Source organism: Gymnoscopelus braueri (assembly GCF_963280865.1).
Source record: "Gymnoscopelus braueri genome assembly, chromosome: 7".
Classification (NCBI taxonomy): domain Eukaryota; kingdom Metazoa; phylum Chordata; class Actinopteri; order Myctophiformes; family Myctophidae; genus Gymnoscopelus; species Gymnoscopelus braueri.
In genome coordinates this window covers 34,542,414-34,557,759 of record NC_137608.1, presented here as the reverse complement: position 1 = coordinate 34,557,759, position 15,346 = coordinate 34,542,414, and the positions used below count along the sequence as shown (strand labels likewise).

At 42.0% G+C, this 15,346-nt stretch overlaps 1 protein-coding gene across 2 annotated transcripts; it reads left to right on the top strand.

Moving 5' to 3' along the window:
* Positions 1–2,221: 2,221 nt before the first annotated feature.
* Positions 2,222–3,491, top strand: LOC308088549 (polyribonucleotide 5'-hydroxyl-kinase Clp1-like; the record flags this gene model as incomplete). 2 transcript variants are annotated; one of them, XM_080433026.1, is made up of 2 exons in its annotated part: positions 2,222–2,663; positions 2,856–3,491. In XM_080433026.1, exons 1-2 carry the CDS (start codon positions 2,226–2,228, stop codon positions 3,489–3,491), a joined length of 1,074 nt encoding a protein of 357 aa, XP_080289152.1. In that variant the 5' UTR covers positions 2,222–2,225. The 2 variants fall into 2 exon arrangements, with proteins under 2 accessions (XP_080289152.1, XP_080289151.1); XM_080433025.1 differs by having other exon boundaries at positions 2,222–3,491.
* Positions 3,492–15,346: the final 11,855 nt, after the last annotated feature.

Genomic DNA, 15,346 nt, shown 5'->3' with positions numbered 1-15,346 from the left:
TATTGATTACCAAAAAAAACTACTTTTGTTTGACTGGAAGCAATCAAGATTGGACTATAAAAGTGGCCTACACCTTTTTTTTGTTACCTGTCCCCCATGTGACCATGGATGTGCTAAAAGGGTGACAAATGTTATAATTATCAGTTATTGTGTGTGTGTTACAAATGAGTGTTCCTGTGATACAAATGAGTGTTGTCATGATTTCCTTTGGGGATCAGAAGCCCATTGGTCATTATATCTTCATTTCAGACCGATCTGAATGCTCCTTTTTTCACCTCATTAGGATAGAATAGTATAGTTATGATTGTGTATTTTAAAAGGATTCTGACGAGATTTTAGGTTTATAAAATAGTTACCCTGATCTGCCCCATAACAAGCCGACTGCCAAGGCATTTTATGCATAGTTAAGTAGTAGGCTAGATTGCATTAGTCACAGTAGCAGCCATCAGCATGCATTATGCATTTCCATAAGTCCTCAATACGTTTTTGATTATTATTCATTTGACACCACTCATCACACTTTTAGACATTTATAATTATCCCTAGCCGAATGTAGCTACCATGAGACAGGCTCTAGTCCACTTCTTTTAACAACCTGAATTTGCTGAGGTTTATAATATATGCAGTATGACGTTTATTAGGGGGCCAAGCACATCAGTGCGAAGGCACCATTTTGTATTTGTTAGTTTTATTATTATTATTCAGCCGTTTTTTGCAGATCTGACTTAACAGTCGTTTTTGCAAAACTGAAATATGGTAGAGGGCTATGCCAAACGGCCAAACCATTGGCCAAAGGGTGGCGCTATAGAGCACGCAATTGAAACATGAAACAAATGCGTCTCCTCATAAGGAACCTCTTTGACCTACGACCTCTGACCTTTAGATCTTCCGGCATTTTGAATTACTAGAGGTTTGGGCCGCTGCGCGGCCCTCACATCTAGAGATGGGGCAGCTACGCGACCCTCACACCTATGACGCACCGCCGATCCGACTGATATGCCCATATATGGAGATCTCTCTATCTGTCAGTCCTTGTCCCTTTAATGCCCATATATGGAGATATCTCTATATGTCAGTCCATGTCCCTTTTATGCCCATATATGGAGATCCCTGATGTCATCAGTATATGCCCATAATGGGCATACACAGACAATATATGGACTAGTAGTCAGACATGCATGTGGGTGAGATCGGTGTTGTGCTGTAGGTGTGAAACGCAAGGGGGATGCAGAAAGATTAAAGATTCAAGAGATTTAAGAGATTTAAGAGATTTATTTACCATTTGCACATGAGCACATTGGAACTCTTGAGCATATTTTGCTTAAATAGTACAAGGCACAGAAACAAAAAAGAGGCAAGAGCAAGAATACATCCTACTATAGTAAAAAGCAAATAGGCCTACATGGAAAAAGCTCTGATCTATAAATACTGTACATAATACATACATACATACAGGGGTGAGGGTCGTCAAAAGAGCTTGAACTGGCAGCTTGAGTCAATGACTAATTTCTGCGTCAAATAACTAATATGGAATTCATTAATTGTGTATTCAACTCTATGAGCTCTGTAAAGAACATTCAGGGCATACTTGCCAGCATTAGCCATAGATGGATACCACCGCAGGGTGGACTATGGCAGGAGGCTCGGAAACCTATATAAGGGGATGAATGGCCTATGCAGTCCCGACCTTTAGTCCTGACCTAATCGACCCCAACCTTCCCATATATGGAGATCCCCATAGATGGAGACAATCAACATCCCCAAGTCTGACATCATAGAATCTCTCCTAGACAGCTACACATGGAGATACGTAACCTAACATACCTAGCTCTGACATCAGAGAACCCCTCCTGGAACTCCATATATGGAGATAACCGAAACGTCCAGGACAGACATCATATTCCCAGATTTGGGCATAACTGACATAGCCCGCTCCATACAGTATATGGATATGCCTGACACTACCTGACATCACCGTAGTGACATCAGGGCCGCAGACAACAGTATAAAAGGCCTCGGGATGCCTTGGTTAAGGGAGTTCATCAGTGTCATCAGTGACACCGTGCGACATTGACTCTTTCCCGAGAGATAAGCATCAGTAGCTAGTTTTCACAGCCTAAGCATTCCATATCGGCTTTACTTACTTCTTGGATAAATATCATAGCGGCTTTCGGATCTGGTTAAAGAATCAGTCGATTATCAGTTTTATAAGCTCCTTAAACTCCATGGCGACAGAAGGTGCAGATAAGACCAGTGAAGATGTGCCAGCACCCGGAGCAGGAGGCACCAGGTTCGACCTGGAGAAGGAGACGGAGCTTCGCTTTGAGGTGGAGGCAGGGGAACGTGTCCAACTGGAGCTCCTCACAGGGATGGCTGAGGTCTTTGGTTCAGAGCTCAACCGGAACAAGAAGTACACATTCGGACCAGGCTCCAAGATAGCAGTTTTCACCTGGCAGGGCTGCAGTGTGTCCCTGTATGGTAAAACAGAGGTTGCATATGTATCCACGGACACTCCCATGCTACTGTACCTCAATACACATGCTGCTTTGGAACAGATGAGAAAACAGGCTGAGAGAGACAATGAGAGTGGGCCTAGGGTGATGGTGGTAGGGCCTACAGATGTGGGGAAGTCCACAGTGTGCCGGTTGCTACTAAACTATGCTGTAAGACTTGGCAGGAGGCCAACACTGGTGGAGCTGGACGTAGGACAGAGTGGGGTGTCGGTCCCAGGAACCGTGTCAGCGATGTGTATCGAGCGTCCAGCAGATGTTGAGGAGGGGTTTTCAGTCCAGGATCCTCTGGTATTCCACTTTGGCTCTATCACCCTAGCGACCAACATCAAACTTTACAATAAGCTGACATCCCGCTTGGCTGAAGTGTTTTCCCAGCGCTGTGAGGTGAACAGGAAAGCCAGTGTTGGAGGCTGCATCATCAATACCTGTGGCTGGGTGAAGGGCTCCGGTTATCAGGCTTTGGTGGACTGTGCCTCTGCCTTCGAGGTGGACGTGGTGCTGGTGCTTGACCAGGAGAGGCTCTACAACGAGCTCAAACGAGACCTTCCGCACTTTGTGCGGGTGGTCCTCCTGCCCAAGTCTGGCGGGGTAGTAAAGCTAACCAAGGGTCCTCGGCAGGAGACGCGTGACGAAAAGATCCGTGAGTATTTCTATGGCTTCCGTGGCGTCTCCTTCTACCCTCATGCCTTCGACGTGTGCTTCTCAGATGTCCGCATCTACAAAATCGGGGCACAGCTCAAGCTGGTGCCTGTGACGCCAGGGCCAGACCTCATGCATCATGTGCTGAGCGTGAGCTGTGCTGAGGAAGGGGAGGAGGGAACTAGAAGGGGTATAGTGGAGAGCCCGGTTTGTGGGTTTATTGTGGTGACTAATGTGGACACTCAGGCACAGGTGATGACCGTGTTGTCACCAGCGCCCAGACCTCTACCAAGACACACTCTGCTACTCATGGACATCCGCTTTATTGACCTGAAATAAAGGAAATTTTAAGGCACAGAGGATACTGTGATGAGGCCCTCATCACCTTACTCCATCATTATTATTATTCAAAAATGACTAATGATTATGATACCGTTAATGGTATTGATATGAAGTATTTTGATTTGTTTGGACTGTAGGTTTTTCCATTTATTACCATACAATGTAAAGTGAACAAAAGGTTGTTGAATGTAATACAAAAATGTTAAATATGGGAATTTGTAGGGAAGGAAACTTCTAAATGTCATTTTGCTCATTAATTTTTCCTTTAGAGTTTGTTAAGGCTCTGATTTGGTCATAAATGATACATTTTAAACATGAAAAAAATACATACATACAGTACATACATACATACATACATACATACGTAGTTACATAGTGTACATACAGTACGTAGTACATACATAGATACGTACGTATGTGCTGTACATAAAAATACATATTTTATCTTAAGTATTTGACTCACTCCTTGGAGTGCAGATCTCTGCCAGGCCAGGTTGCCTACTCAAGGCTGTGTCAGTTGTGGGGGGCGACGCAAGGAAGTTGCGGGCCGGGGGGAAAATTTAAGTAAGTTTGTTTGACAGATGCAACTGTTCATGTTTGTGGCACCCCCAATGGGTAGAAGTATAAGAGGTTTTGGAGGCTCCTCAACATGCAATTCCAAGTTGGGTATGATTGGATGTTGCGTTCTTGATCTCCTAATTATAATATAAATATAATTATAACATAATTATTTCCTTTGTTTTGTCTATGTTGAGGACAAGGTCATTGTTTTCTGCACAAGTTATTTACCTATTCCCTGTACACTGACTTTGTGTCATTGGCATATTTAATAATGATATTATTCTGGGTGGAAACACAGACACGAGTGTACAGGGCGTAGAGTTTAGGGCTACAGCCCTGAGATGTTCCAGTACTGACGTTGGAGGTCTTGTAACCTCCTCACCACCTGTGGTCTGTCTATCAGGAAGTCCAAAATCCAGTTACCGGTGGGTGTTGTTACTCCCAGATTCGTCGGTTTCACAATCAGTTTCATCAGCTGTAATCCAAAAACAGCATGCATATACATCTTCTATAAGTGTTTACGTGTTCCAGTGTAGAGTGGAATGCCAGAGCCACAGCATCATCCACTGATTTGTTTGTGCAGTAGACAAGCTATAGGGGGTCCAGTGAGTCAGCCACAGAGTTTATGGACTGAAGAACCAGCTTTTCCAGGCATTTCATGGCAACTGAGATAATTGCTACTGGCCTGAAATCATTCATTGTGCTTTTGTTTTTGTTTTTTGTTTTTTGTTTTTCTTTGACAGATTTTTGTAGCTCATATCCGGCCCGCAAATGTATGTATGCAAATCATGAACTGGTGGGCAGCTTTCAAATTGTGGGGTCACGTATGCGGCGCACACGTATGTGTGTTTGTGTGCGCACAGTCCCACGCTTTGTGTCTGAGCATACAGGCAGCTGTAGCAATATTTCTACCATTGATATGTGCTGTATTCAAAATAAATAATGCAAGCACTACCTCTGTATTACATTTTAGAAATGGGGGGGGGGGACACACCTTTAGCAGTCTTAACTGTGACTGGATTAGCTTTCAGCTTTGTGATGTAAGCGGGTTGTAGCTGGATTACCTGATTTACCAACCTGAGGTTTTGTGGCGGTATGTGTAGTGTGTAGCAGTTACTGTAGCAGTTGGCCAGCAGTGTGTTATACACAGTATACAGTAGTTTTCTTTTGTACGCTAGTGCACTAGCTTTGAACCTTTTTGTTTTTTTTACTTTTTTGTTTTGTCTTGAGTAATGTCTAGCCGCTCTGTTCCACAACCCCTTGCATGTGAATACTAGATGGTATGTTTAAATGAAGGTGAGAAAAATACTTTTGTATGAGGAGAGAGGCACAGACCTCAGTGGCTATAGCTGATGTGCTATTGGGGGTGGGATACTGCGGCTGTGGTATGATTATCCCTACAAAACTCAGAGAGATGCAACAAAAATACAATTTATGTAGAATTTCACTCATCCAAACCCGCGATTTGTCACTTGTCTACTAGTCTACTAGTACCACTGGTACATGCTTACATATCCGAGGCACAGCTAAACTTTCAGACAGTTTTAAAAACACGTATCTGTAAATCTACATGTGTTTTCCTTTTCCGTCTTTTTTCATGGACCTGAAGAAGAATCTTGCCACTAGTTTTGTCACTGAAGCATAAATCAGGCTATAATGCCATATCCATTCTCTGCATGCACTTAATGTGAGAGGCATCAGGGTGTCGATGAAGTGCATTGACAGTCCTTCATTCTGTCTCTGTAGTGCCATATCTGTGGATGAGCCACCCAGCTTGACTCTCAACCACCTGTCTCTGCTTTGACACACTCTGATCAGTGAAGCCTGATTCACACATGCTTGCACACGTACATGCATGCGCTCACGCACCCGCGCACCCGCACACACACACACACACACACACACACACACACACACACACACACACACACACACACACAGACACACACACACACACACACACACACACACACACACACACTTCTCTGTATAGGTCAAGATTACTTCTCTCCTCTCATGTCTGCTCCTCATCCGCTCTCCATTCCCTCCTTTGTCGTGAGAGGGATCACTCTGAGGATGAGATGAGAGGGAATAGAGTTGAAGGACGCCATCAGGATGCATTTCCATGAACAGTGGATCTGTGGGCTCTTCACCCAGAGACCAAAGGAGCACTTGAGCAGATGTGATAATCAAACTTTGGTTCTCAAACTTTTTGGGCTCAGGGCACCCCTACAGTATACAATATATTATTTTGTTTTTCATCCATATGGCACCCCAAATTGAAGTTGTTGTGTAACATGTAAACCTTTCCCCCTTGAAATGTCAAGAGGAAAACTTGAGAGAACCACCTGTCAGTTTCGGTTAGAATTGAAGAATACAAAAGATTCATTCACAATGTCATGGACAAATACTTAACTTATCCAGTCTGATCCAAGGTTGAAAAAAGCTTTTCCAGAAAAACGAAGACTTGTGTTTAAACGCTCTCCCAACTTGAGGGACAGCCTGGTGAAATCAGATCTGGGTACTCAGAGTGTTTCCAATTTCCCAGTAGTACCAGATGGTAACTATAGCTGTGGTAACTGTATGCAATGTACATACACAAAAAAATGCAAGGTTTTTAGTCATCCTCACACCGGCCGGGATATATCCATACGTGGTGCGATTACATGTAGCACAACGCATGTGGTATATCTTATCCGGTGCCCCTGTGGGTTGGCATATGTAGGCAAGACATCCCGGGCTCTGCACACCAGGATTACTGAACACAGGAGTAGTATAAGAACAGGTGATGAACGTAATCCTGTTGCTGCTCATTTTAAAAAGGCTGGTCATAATCTTAATAATTTGCGATATGTTGGTGTTGAGAAGGTTGAAAAGCCACCCAGAGGTGGAGATCTCGAAAGGTTACTTCTCCAACGTGAGACCTATTGGATCTATCTCCTCAATACCATGTCTCCTGATGGTCTAAATGAGGAATTTGATATTAAACCTTTCCTCTAGTTTGTTGTTTAGTTTATACACTATATCACCATTTATGACTTTTAACTGTTCTTATTGTTGGTTTTTCAGAAATGTATTGACTGGCTATTAGTGTCTAATATGTTTAATTAAATGTGAAAAGTCTATTTTCTGCCCATGCATTGAACACTCCCCAGAGGGGTGTAGACAAGTTTTTTGTCCCTGGGATTGGAGTAGGGTGTTTTTTTTTTGTGCTCCTCCTTACTCCCAGGTGTTGTACATCATCATTAGTCAATGTTGGTGTATATATGTCACAGTACGTTTGGAGAACCAGTACGATTGAAGACAGAGCGCTCGTTTTTAGGCACGGGGCTCCTTCGGGGCGAGGCGGGGCTTTTCGAGACAGGGTTTATTAGCGAGGCTCGCGAGGAGGAGAAGGAGGACGCGGCGCTGCGAGGCGGGGGTTTATTACGCGAGGCTCGCGAGGAAGAGGAGCCTCCTCCTCCTCCTCCTCCTCGCGTAATAAACCGTCCCGTCCTCTCCTTCTCTCCTTCTCCTCCTCCTCCGAGGAGGAGAAGGAGAACGCGGAGAGGCGGGGCTTTGATGGGCCGACGCGGACCTGTCTTTTGTTGTTCCCCCCCACATAGCAACCAGGAAGCTACGCTAGGGGAACCATAATATCTATGAGGGGAACGCTGAACACGCGTTCACACGCACACGCTTGTCCATGACGGAGGCGCGCCGACTTAGTGGAGCTTGAGGCCGAGGAAGCGCGCCCTCGCGCCTCCAGGCGCGAGTGCCCGCGCTGACCGGCCGATGCTCTACTAGTCGACTCAGCGCCGTTTGAGTTGTAAACCGATAGGGACAGAATAGTTCTTTTCATGGATCACTGTGTGTGTGTGTGTGTGTGTGTGTGTGTGTGTGTGTGTGTGTGTGTGTGTGTGTGTGTGTGTGTGTGTGTGTGTGTGTGTGTGTGTGTGTGTGTGTGTGTGTGTGTGTGTGTGTGTGTGTGTGTGTGTGTCAGGGAGAAAGTAAAACAAAAGCCAGAACACAATAAAAGTATCTAAACAGTCCTGCTTTCAATAAACCAAAAAAAGCATGAGCGCGTGTGTGTGTGTATGTGTGTGTGTGTGTGTGTGTGTGTGTGTGTGTGTGTGTGTGTGTGTGTGTGTGTGTGTGTGTGTGGCCATATATGTTTGTGCACAAGCCTGGCTTGTGGCTCCCTCTAGTGCTGGGTGGGTGGTAAAAACGAGCGCGCTTTCTTCAATCGTACTGGTTCTCCAATCATACTGTAACATATATATATGATGCTTTTGTCTGTCATTATAATATTTGCCTGATGAAGACCTAGAAGGTCGAAACGTTGCATAAATAAAAAAGTGAGTTTCTTGGAGCTTGAAAACAGTGTGCGGACTTCCTCCTTCTTTTTCCAAATACTTAACTACCCATAATCCTAAAGTGTAGCAGCACTTAATTCTCTGATTGGTGGAGCGCTCATTACCATGGAAATGATTTTCTGCTGCACTGCGTCCCATAGCCTGGAGACACGATCATGCATCGTCATCAAAAATCACAAAAAGTCGACCACAATATTTATAACACGCTCTTCAAAATGTGGGATGTCAATCTTGATGATCTGTTTACATTCCCGAGACATGAAAACGGTGTTGTGATTGGTAAAAAAAGACAGCTTCCGGATACAGTACAAGGGAACTCCCGCCCTATGAACACAGATCCAAGCTTTTCTCCTTGTGAGATGAGAAAAGCCTGGGAGGCTATTTCTCCTAATCCCCCCACCCTCTCCCTTTCTTTGTCATTTTGATCTCCTTGTTCTTTTGCAGATGCTTCCATGCTGTCAATATCAGTTTGGATCTCATTATATCTGTTTGCTTCACTTTTCTCTCTCTCTCTCTCTCTCTCTCTCTCTCTCTCTCTCTCTCTCTCTCTCTCTCTCTCTCTCTCTCTCTCTCTCCCCCTCCCTCTCTCCCTCCTCCATCATCACCACTATTCTCTGCATAGTGTCTGTCCACTTTGATTCTCCACATCTAATGTATTACCCCAATCAATCATAGAAGACAATTCACAACTCACTCTGGTTCATTTACACATCAGAGATACTGTAAGTGTTTTGCAGTGCTATGTTAATAGTCTAGGTATTGGTAATTTATGAACAGATATATTCATAATTAGTTGTTTGTTTATTGACAATTGGACGATAAATCTAGGCTCCCTAAAGCGAGCACACTAATGGCGTACTAGTTTCATGGAAAGGCTTGCTTGTTTTCATCCATCCTGTACCCTCCTGACCAGGGTCAAAACTCCTTTTTCCCCCTCTATAGACAAAATGTCTGGCTCTAAGGCACCTGTGCCAACTGCCAACAGCCTGGGTGTGGTCCTGCACAGTCAGCTATACATCAACGTACACATTGCAGCTATCACTTGATCCTGTAGTTTTACTTTACACTTTACACCATCAAACTCTTCCTCACCAAGAAGTCTGCCCAGCTCCTTATGCAGTCATCTCCAGGCTGACTATTTAATCTCCCGGACGGACCTTTATTGATCCCACGAGGGAAACAATGTTTGCAGATCTATGTGAAATTGAATGCTGAAAAGTTTATGAAGTTCCCTCAAAACCCACAAAATCTCTTATTACATTATCTTCAGTAACTACACTGTAAATCCTGAGGGCTAATGTGTGGGTCAATTCTTTCTGAATTAAGTTTCACAGAAGATTTAGCAGTGCAGAAAATGAGTAAATTTTAAGAGACACTGCTTGTAACCGCTAGTATGTTAATATGTTGTTAATATTAATATTAACAATTATTATTGTAGTAAAATGATTCATGTTCAGTTCTAAAGATACACCAACATTATTTTCCCATTCCTGTTAGAGCTGTACTCCTCTTGGTGTGCTTGGCTTTAAACCCTGCCACCATCAATTTCTAGATGTTGTCTGACTGCCTCTTACCCTCCCTCCTCTTCCTGTAATCCCTGCAGGCTCAATAAAGGAGGTGATAAGGAATATGAAGAGTCAGGGCAGAATTGTTTTGATTAAAACACAGATTCTTCTGTCTCTTTCACACATCTTACGATTTAAGCTCTGTTGGTCTTGAGACTTGAGATCTCTCCCAGAGCCTAGTTCCCCAAACGCATGGTGAAGGGTAATCATAATAATACATTTTATATAAAAATAATTTCGACTTCAACTGCAGTTGATTTATTGTTTTGATTTATTATTGATTTATTGTCACATTACAAGCTTACACCATGCATGAAAGAGTGGGTGGAATTCTTTAGTGCAAAATCCCCACAAATTAGTTACATTGTAAACAAGAAAAATAAAATATCAAATATGCATTTGATATTTTGGATCAGTGTCTTGCTCAAGGACACTTTGACACTAACTCAGGGGGAGTCAGGGATCAAAACGGGGTTAATTCATAATAAATTAAATTGGAGGACACTCACACAACCTGTGAGTTGCACGCAAAGGCACCAGATGTAGTTCCTCCCAAGAGCATACAGTACGTTAGCTTACAAAGCTTTACCAGAAGTAAGACATTTTTTTATTGTTTGATTTCTTTTACATTTTTCATCCCACGATTTTTGTAACCCATTTTTTCACCCAGTGCCAATTGCCTAAGCTGTAATCCTGGGCGCTACTCTCCCTCTGCCAGCCTGGGGAAAGCCCCGAACTTGAGCTCATGCTTCCTTCAATGCGTGAGCAGGCAGCTTCTTATCACCTGACAGGGGGGAGTTTCCCTGGTAGGACGTAGCACGTGGAACGAACACGTTATTCCAACCAGTTCCTCTCCCCTCCATCAGGCGCCCGGCTGACCAGGGGAGGACTATTTGTTTTTTAAATGTTATCTTAGAGCTCTCCTCTTGAATTGTAAGAAACATCATAATTCATATTGTTATGCAATGACATTTTATCATCAAACTTGAACTTGAACTTGAACCTTCCGTTTCCCAAGCAGCCACTCGACCTTCTGAGCCACTGCCGCCCCAATGACGTTGGATGACGATGTTGGAGCTGTGCGTAGCCAGCCATGCAATCGTGTGTACAGGGTCAAGGACTAGAAGAGAGGGCTCAGTGCTGAGGGTCAGTCAGTACACTTCATATTTATAAATACAGTTATATATTTACACATCATCACATTTTTATATCCTTTCCCTCAGCTTAGTGAGTGAACAGTGATAACTGGTCACTGAAAATGTAAAAGACTAAAAAAAATGCTATACTGATAAATCCCACTAATAAAGCTTTGTCTACATGCCTGTCTAATTATAGGCTAAGCAAATACTGCTGAGTTGAACTAATCGGACGGATTACATGGTTAATTTGGACCTGTTATCATCTTTAGCTTTAATGGATTAAGATCAGATAAAATGAACTCTATTGATCCCCGAGAGGAAATTGGCTAATGAGAGGAAATTGGGTGAGATTAGATTGTGTTAATTAATTCTCTGTGATCCTCAACATCATTGTTGTGCTAAGACATGGTGTTGTATACAGTGGGTTCATGGTTGGCCTTGGTGTTAAAATTGGAACAGGAATGATGCCCCTGAGCCATGCAGCTGTTTTCTATGCATACATACCCCTCCTGTTGACATGCAAAGGGGCCAGTTCAGAAGAAAATATAATCACTGTATGTTTAAAACCGTATACTCTTCAGATATTTAAAAAAATAACCTGTGTTCCAATGGATCCTTACAAGCTCTTGTTTTTTCATTGGTTAAACATTTACCGGCAACATTTACCAGTAATGATGTCTCATCTGCCACAGACTAAATGCGAAAAGTTCTATGTTCTATATCGGCTTCTATTCTTTTGCTGCACCCCATGTTTATTTGTTACTATATTTGCTGCTATAGTATTTTAACTGTCTCATTCCATTGCCATTTCTTCTAACCATGCACCTTCAGGAATATTTTCATTTTGGAATGTGTGACCCTTTTCCATTTTCTTTCCTATAAGCTGGAGTTGAAGTTAACCACTTATAACCTGGCATCGCTATTGTGGGCATGACATTAAACCTTCAAAGATTTTCACAGATTAAAAAACGACTTATTATTTTTTTTAAGTAGGAAAAAATAGCCAACATGCTGACAACATGTGGTGTCATGATACGTTGTGAACTTGTAGATCACCTATTTCCTATTTTTGTGCGACACTGTCATGACCTATAAAAGGTCATATTGCGACGCGTACTTTGGAGCTTGTAGATAAGATAGGCTATTTTTGACTTAAACCCCAGCATCTTAATTCTGGGGGAAACTAGCAGATCGACAAGCTGTCAATCAGCTATTTTCAGTGAAGATATTTAATGAAGAGCTAAATCCGAAAAGTCACTAGTATGTAGAGCCCTGAGGAACGCTCAACAACATATGGGGTTAAGTGGTTTTAACAAAAGGAAATGCATGGATTTAATTCAGTCTTACCAGATGCAGGGATAAAACATATCCCAGAAAAATGTAATGACCAGAGGGGGATATCAAAAACAGAGGCATGGATTTTTACCCCCATCCCGACCAGGAAATTAATTCCTGCACCTAGTTCTGCCTCCAACTTCACCTTTCCTCTTTCTCTTGTCCCGGTATCTCTGTTCCACATCTTCTTCTTCCACTAATCTTCCTGGATGTGCTCTCTGCCTCTTATCTGCACAGGTCTGTGAGTGTGTAGTATACCTTTTCCTTTCTCTCTGAGCCTCTCTCCCTTTATCTCTCCCTCTTTTATCTCCCTCTGAGTCTGTACCCACTGAAGGCCAGCAATTAAAAAGAGGGAGAGTGAACACTATCCGCAGAGTTAACACAGTTGTTTGTTTATTCTCACGCAACACCTTTGAGCTAAAGACAATATCAGTGCCCTCAGGTCTGTTGAGCATTCTCCCATTTATCAGGCTTCAGACAAAACAAACACATAAAATACATAAAACAAACACTTTTTATTGACTGAAATAAACACAAAGCCCATTGGGCGAAGGATAAATAAAGATTTATAACTTATTTTATGCTTTTCAGACAATATTGAAATGTGGGTGTAAACAACACAGGTCACACAATCAAATGAGATTTCACATGAAACACAAACACTTAACCATCACAATATTTATGGCATTGGTGATAGCATTAAAGCAGCAGCATGAAACTTGCAAATAATAAACAAAATACAATATTGATTGATTTATTTTTAAATTGTATTATATATATATTGTATTATTATTATTGTATTGTATATATATATATATATATGTATATATATATATGAATACACACACACACACACACACACACACACACAAAATCCTGCGTAATGTTAAACAATAATTAGTGAGCTTCCAAATGGAATAAATATGCATTGTATAAATAAGCACAAATTTAACCCATGAAACATCAATATGATTTAATATAAATCCCATTGTTGAATCTACAACCAAGACTGTCTAGGACATGGCTGTGTCTGAAAGTATCACCTTTTCATTTTTAAACGCTCAGAATTAAACTAATTTTGCTGTGTGCGTCATGAGTACACACCTGCACCCATTTGCACCCATTTATACACCCGCACACATTTGTAATGTTGCACATTCATATGTTTTTGGGGCACATTTACTGTACACTGAAAAAGTGAGGGTGTTGCTCCCATTCTGCAGATATGTTATTACAAAATGGTCTGACTCAACGGTTAGAGCCACTACTTTAGGTCAAAAAGTTAAAACGCACTTTGGGACGCAAACCCCGCCCACACCTACATTTCTTATTCTGTCTCTCTGTTCCTGAGATATGGGTGATATGTAACTTACTGTTTGTATTGCACTCATTATTTCTTACAGAATGTTACTCTCCCATTTCCTTTTTTACTTTATTTTTATTTGTCGTCTTTTGTGTGATTGGGTTAATATAGTATCTTAAAGGAGAACTGAGCATGTGTTCAACTTGTGCCCTACTTTTGCATTATTTGGTCAACATATGAAAGGTACAGTAGGTGTGACAATTATTTAGGTAATTACATCTATGTAAGCCTGGATTTGAAAAATAAAAAGGCATACATGTAGTTGGAATTACCCAAATGCCCCCTCAAAAGTGAAATGCTTGGAAGCGAACAAATGGACCAATTCAAATGATCGAAAAATCGGGCACAATTTAAAAAACAACGACAACAACAACAACAACACAGTTCTCCTTTATGTTCTTGACTTTGAATGATTGTGTTATTTTGACTTACTTACTTACAGTACTTGAGCAGAAAAATAAATAGTTTTGATGAAAAAAAAGATTCTCCCCAATTTCAATAGGGTCATTGCCAATTCCCAGAATGTACAGTATAATGTATAATAGAGATGTGTAGTCCCTGTCATTGCCAACCCCTGTGGTGTTGGTCATCGGGAGCGTGTAAACAACCTCGTCTCCTCAGTTACACTTGGAGTTGCCAGCTGCTTCTTTTCACTTGACAGTTATAAAACTAGGTTGATTTTGTAGTTGATTTTCCAGATGAGGTTAAAAACTACAGCAGGGCGGAAACATGGCAGTATCCAAGCAACACAGCTGCAGCTAATCAAATTAATAACGGGTGTGTTAGAGTTAGGTATGTCAATGTCCATTAATAATTTGATTAGCTGCAGCTGTGTTGCTTAGGCTATTATAGCATGCCAAGTTTTTAATCTTCTGTAGTTTTTAACCTGAGGAAAACAAACTACAAACTAAGCTTACGGTTTCATGCCCCTTACAGTGCCATTGACGTCGCCGACATCACGTTTTTCATAAGCCCAGAGTGCCAATGACGTCACCGACGTCATTAAAAAAAAACTTTTTTTACAATGTAATTTTGGCCTTGGCACAGGGATGATAAAGCCAGAAATAAGTTTGGCACTGAATGAGTAAGTATCAAGTAGTTGCACAGACTTTGAAAGGTGCTCAAATGAAGTTTATGCGACAAATGACAAGCGTATGCTTGTGTAATAAAGGTAATTGTTATGCTGCCCGACCTGCAGGCAAGTGGATACCAAAGAGGCTTCATCTGTGTGCAAGGTCAAGGGGACTGACTGGCAGCCATCCAACACACATAGGTGGACGTGGTCGATATGTGTCTGATCATGAATATCTTAATACTGCACTCTAGTCTTCTGACCGCATGTACAAGGACAATAACATGGGCTATTTTAAAAAACAAAACATATATGTGGACACTGACTTTAATCACCCATCAAGATAAATTACCTGTAATTTCCTATACTGTGCCGTAGTAGCTATAAACCACCTCTTGGTAGAGTCAACTTTCAGACATAGCCCATGTCATTGTTGGGGACTCTTGCCAGATGGTAGCTAGC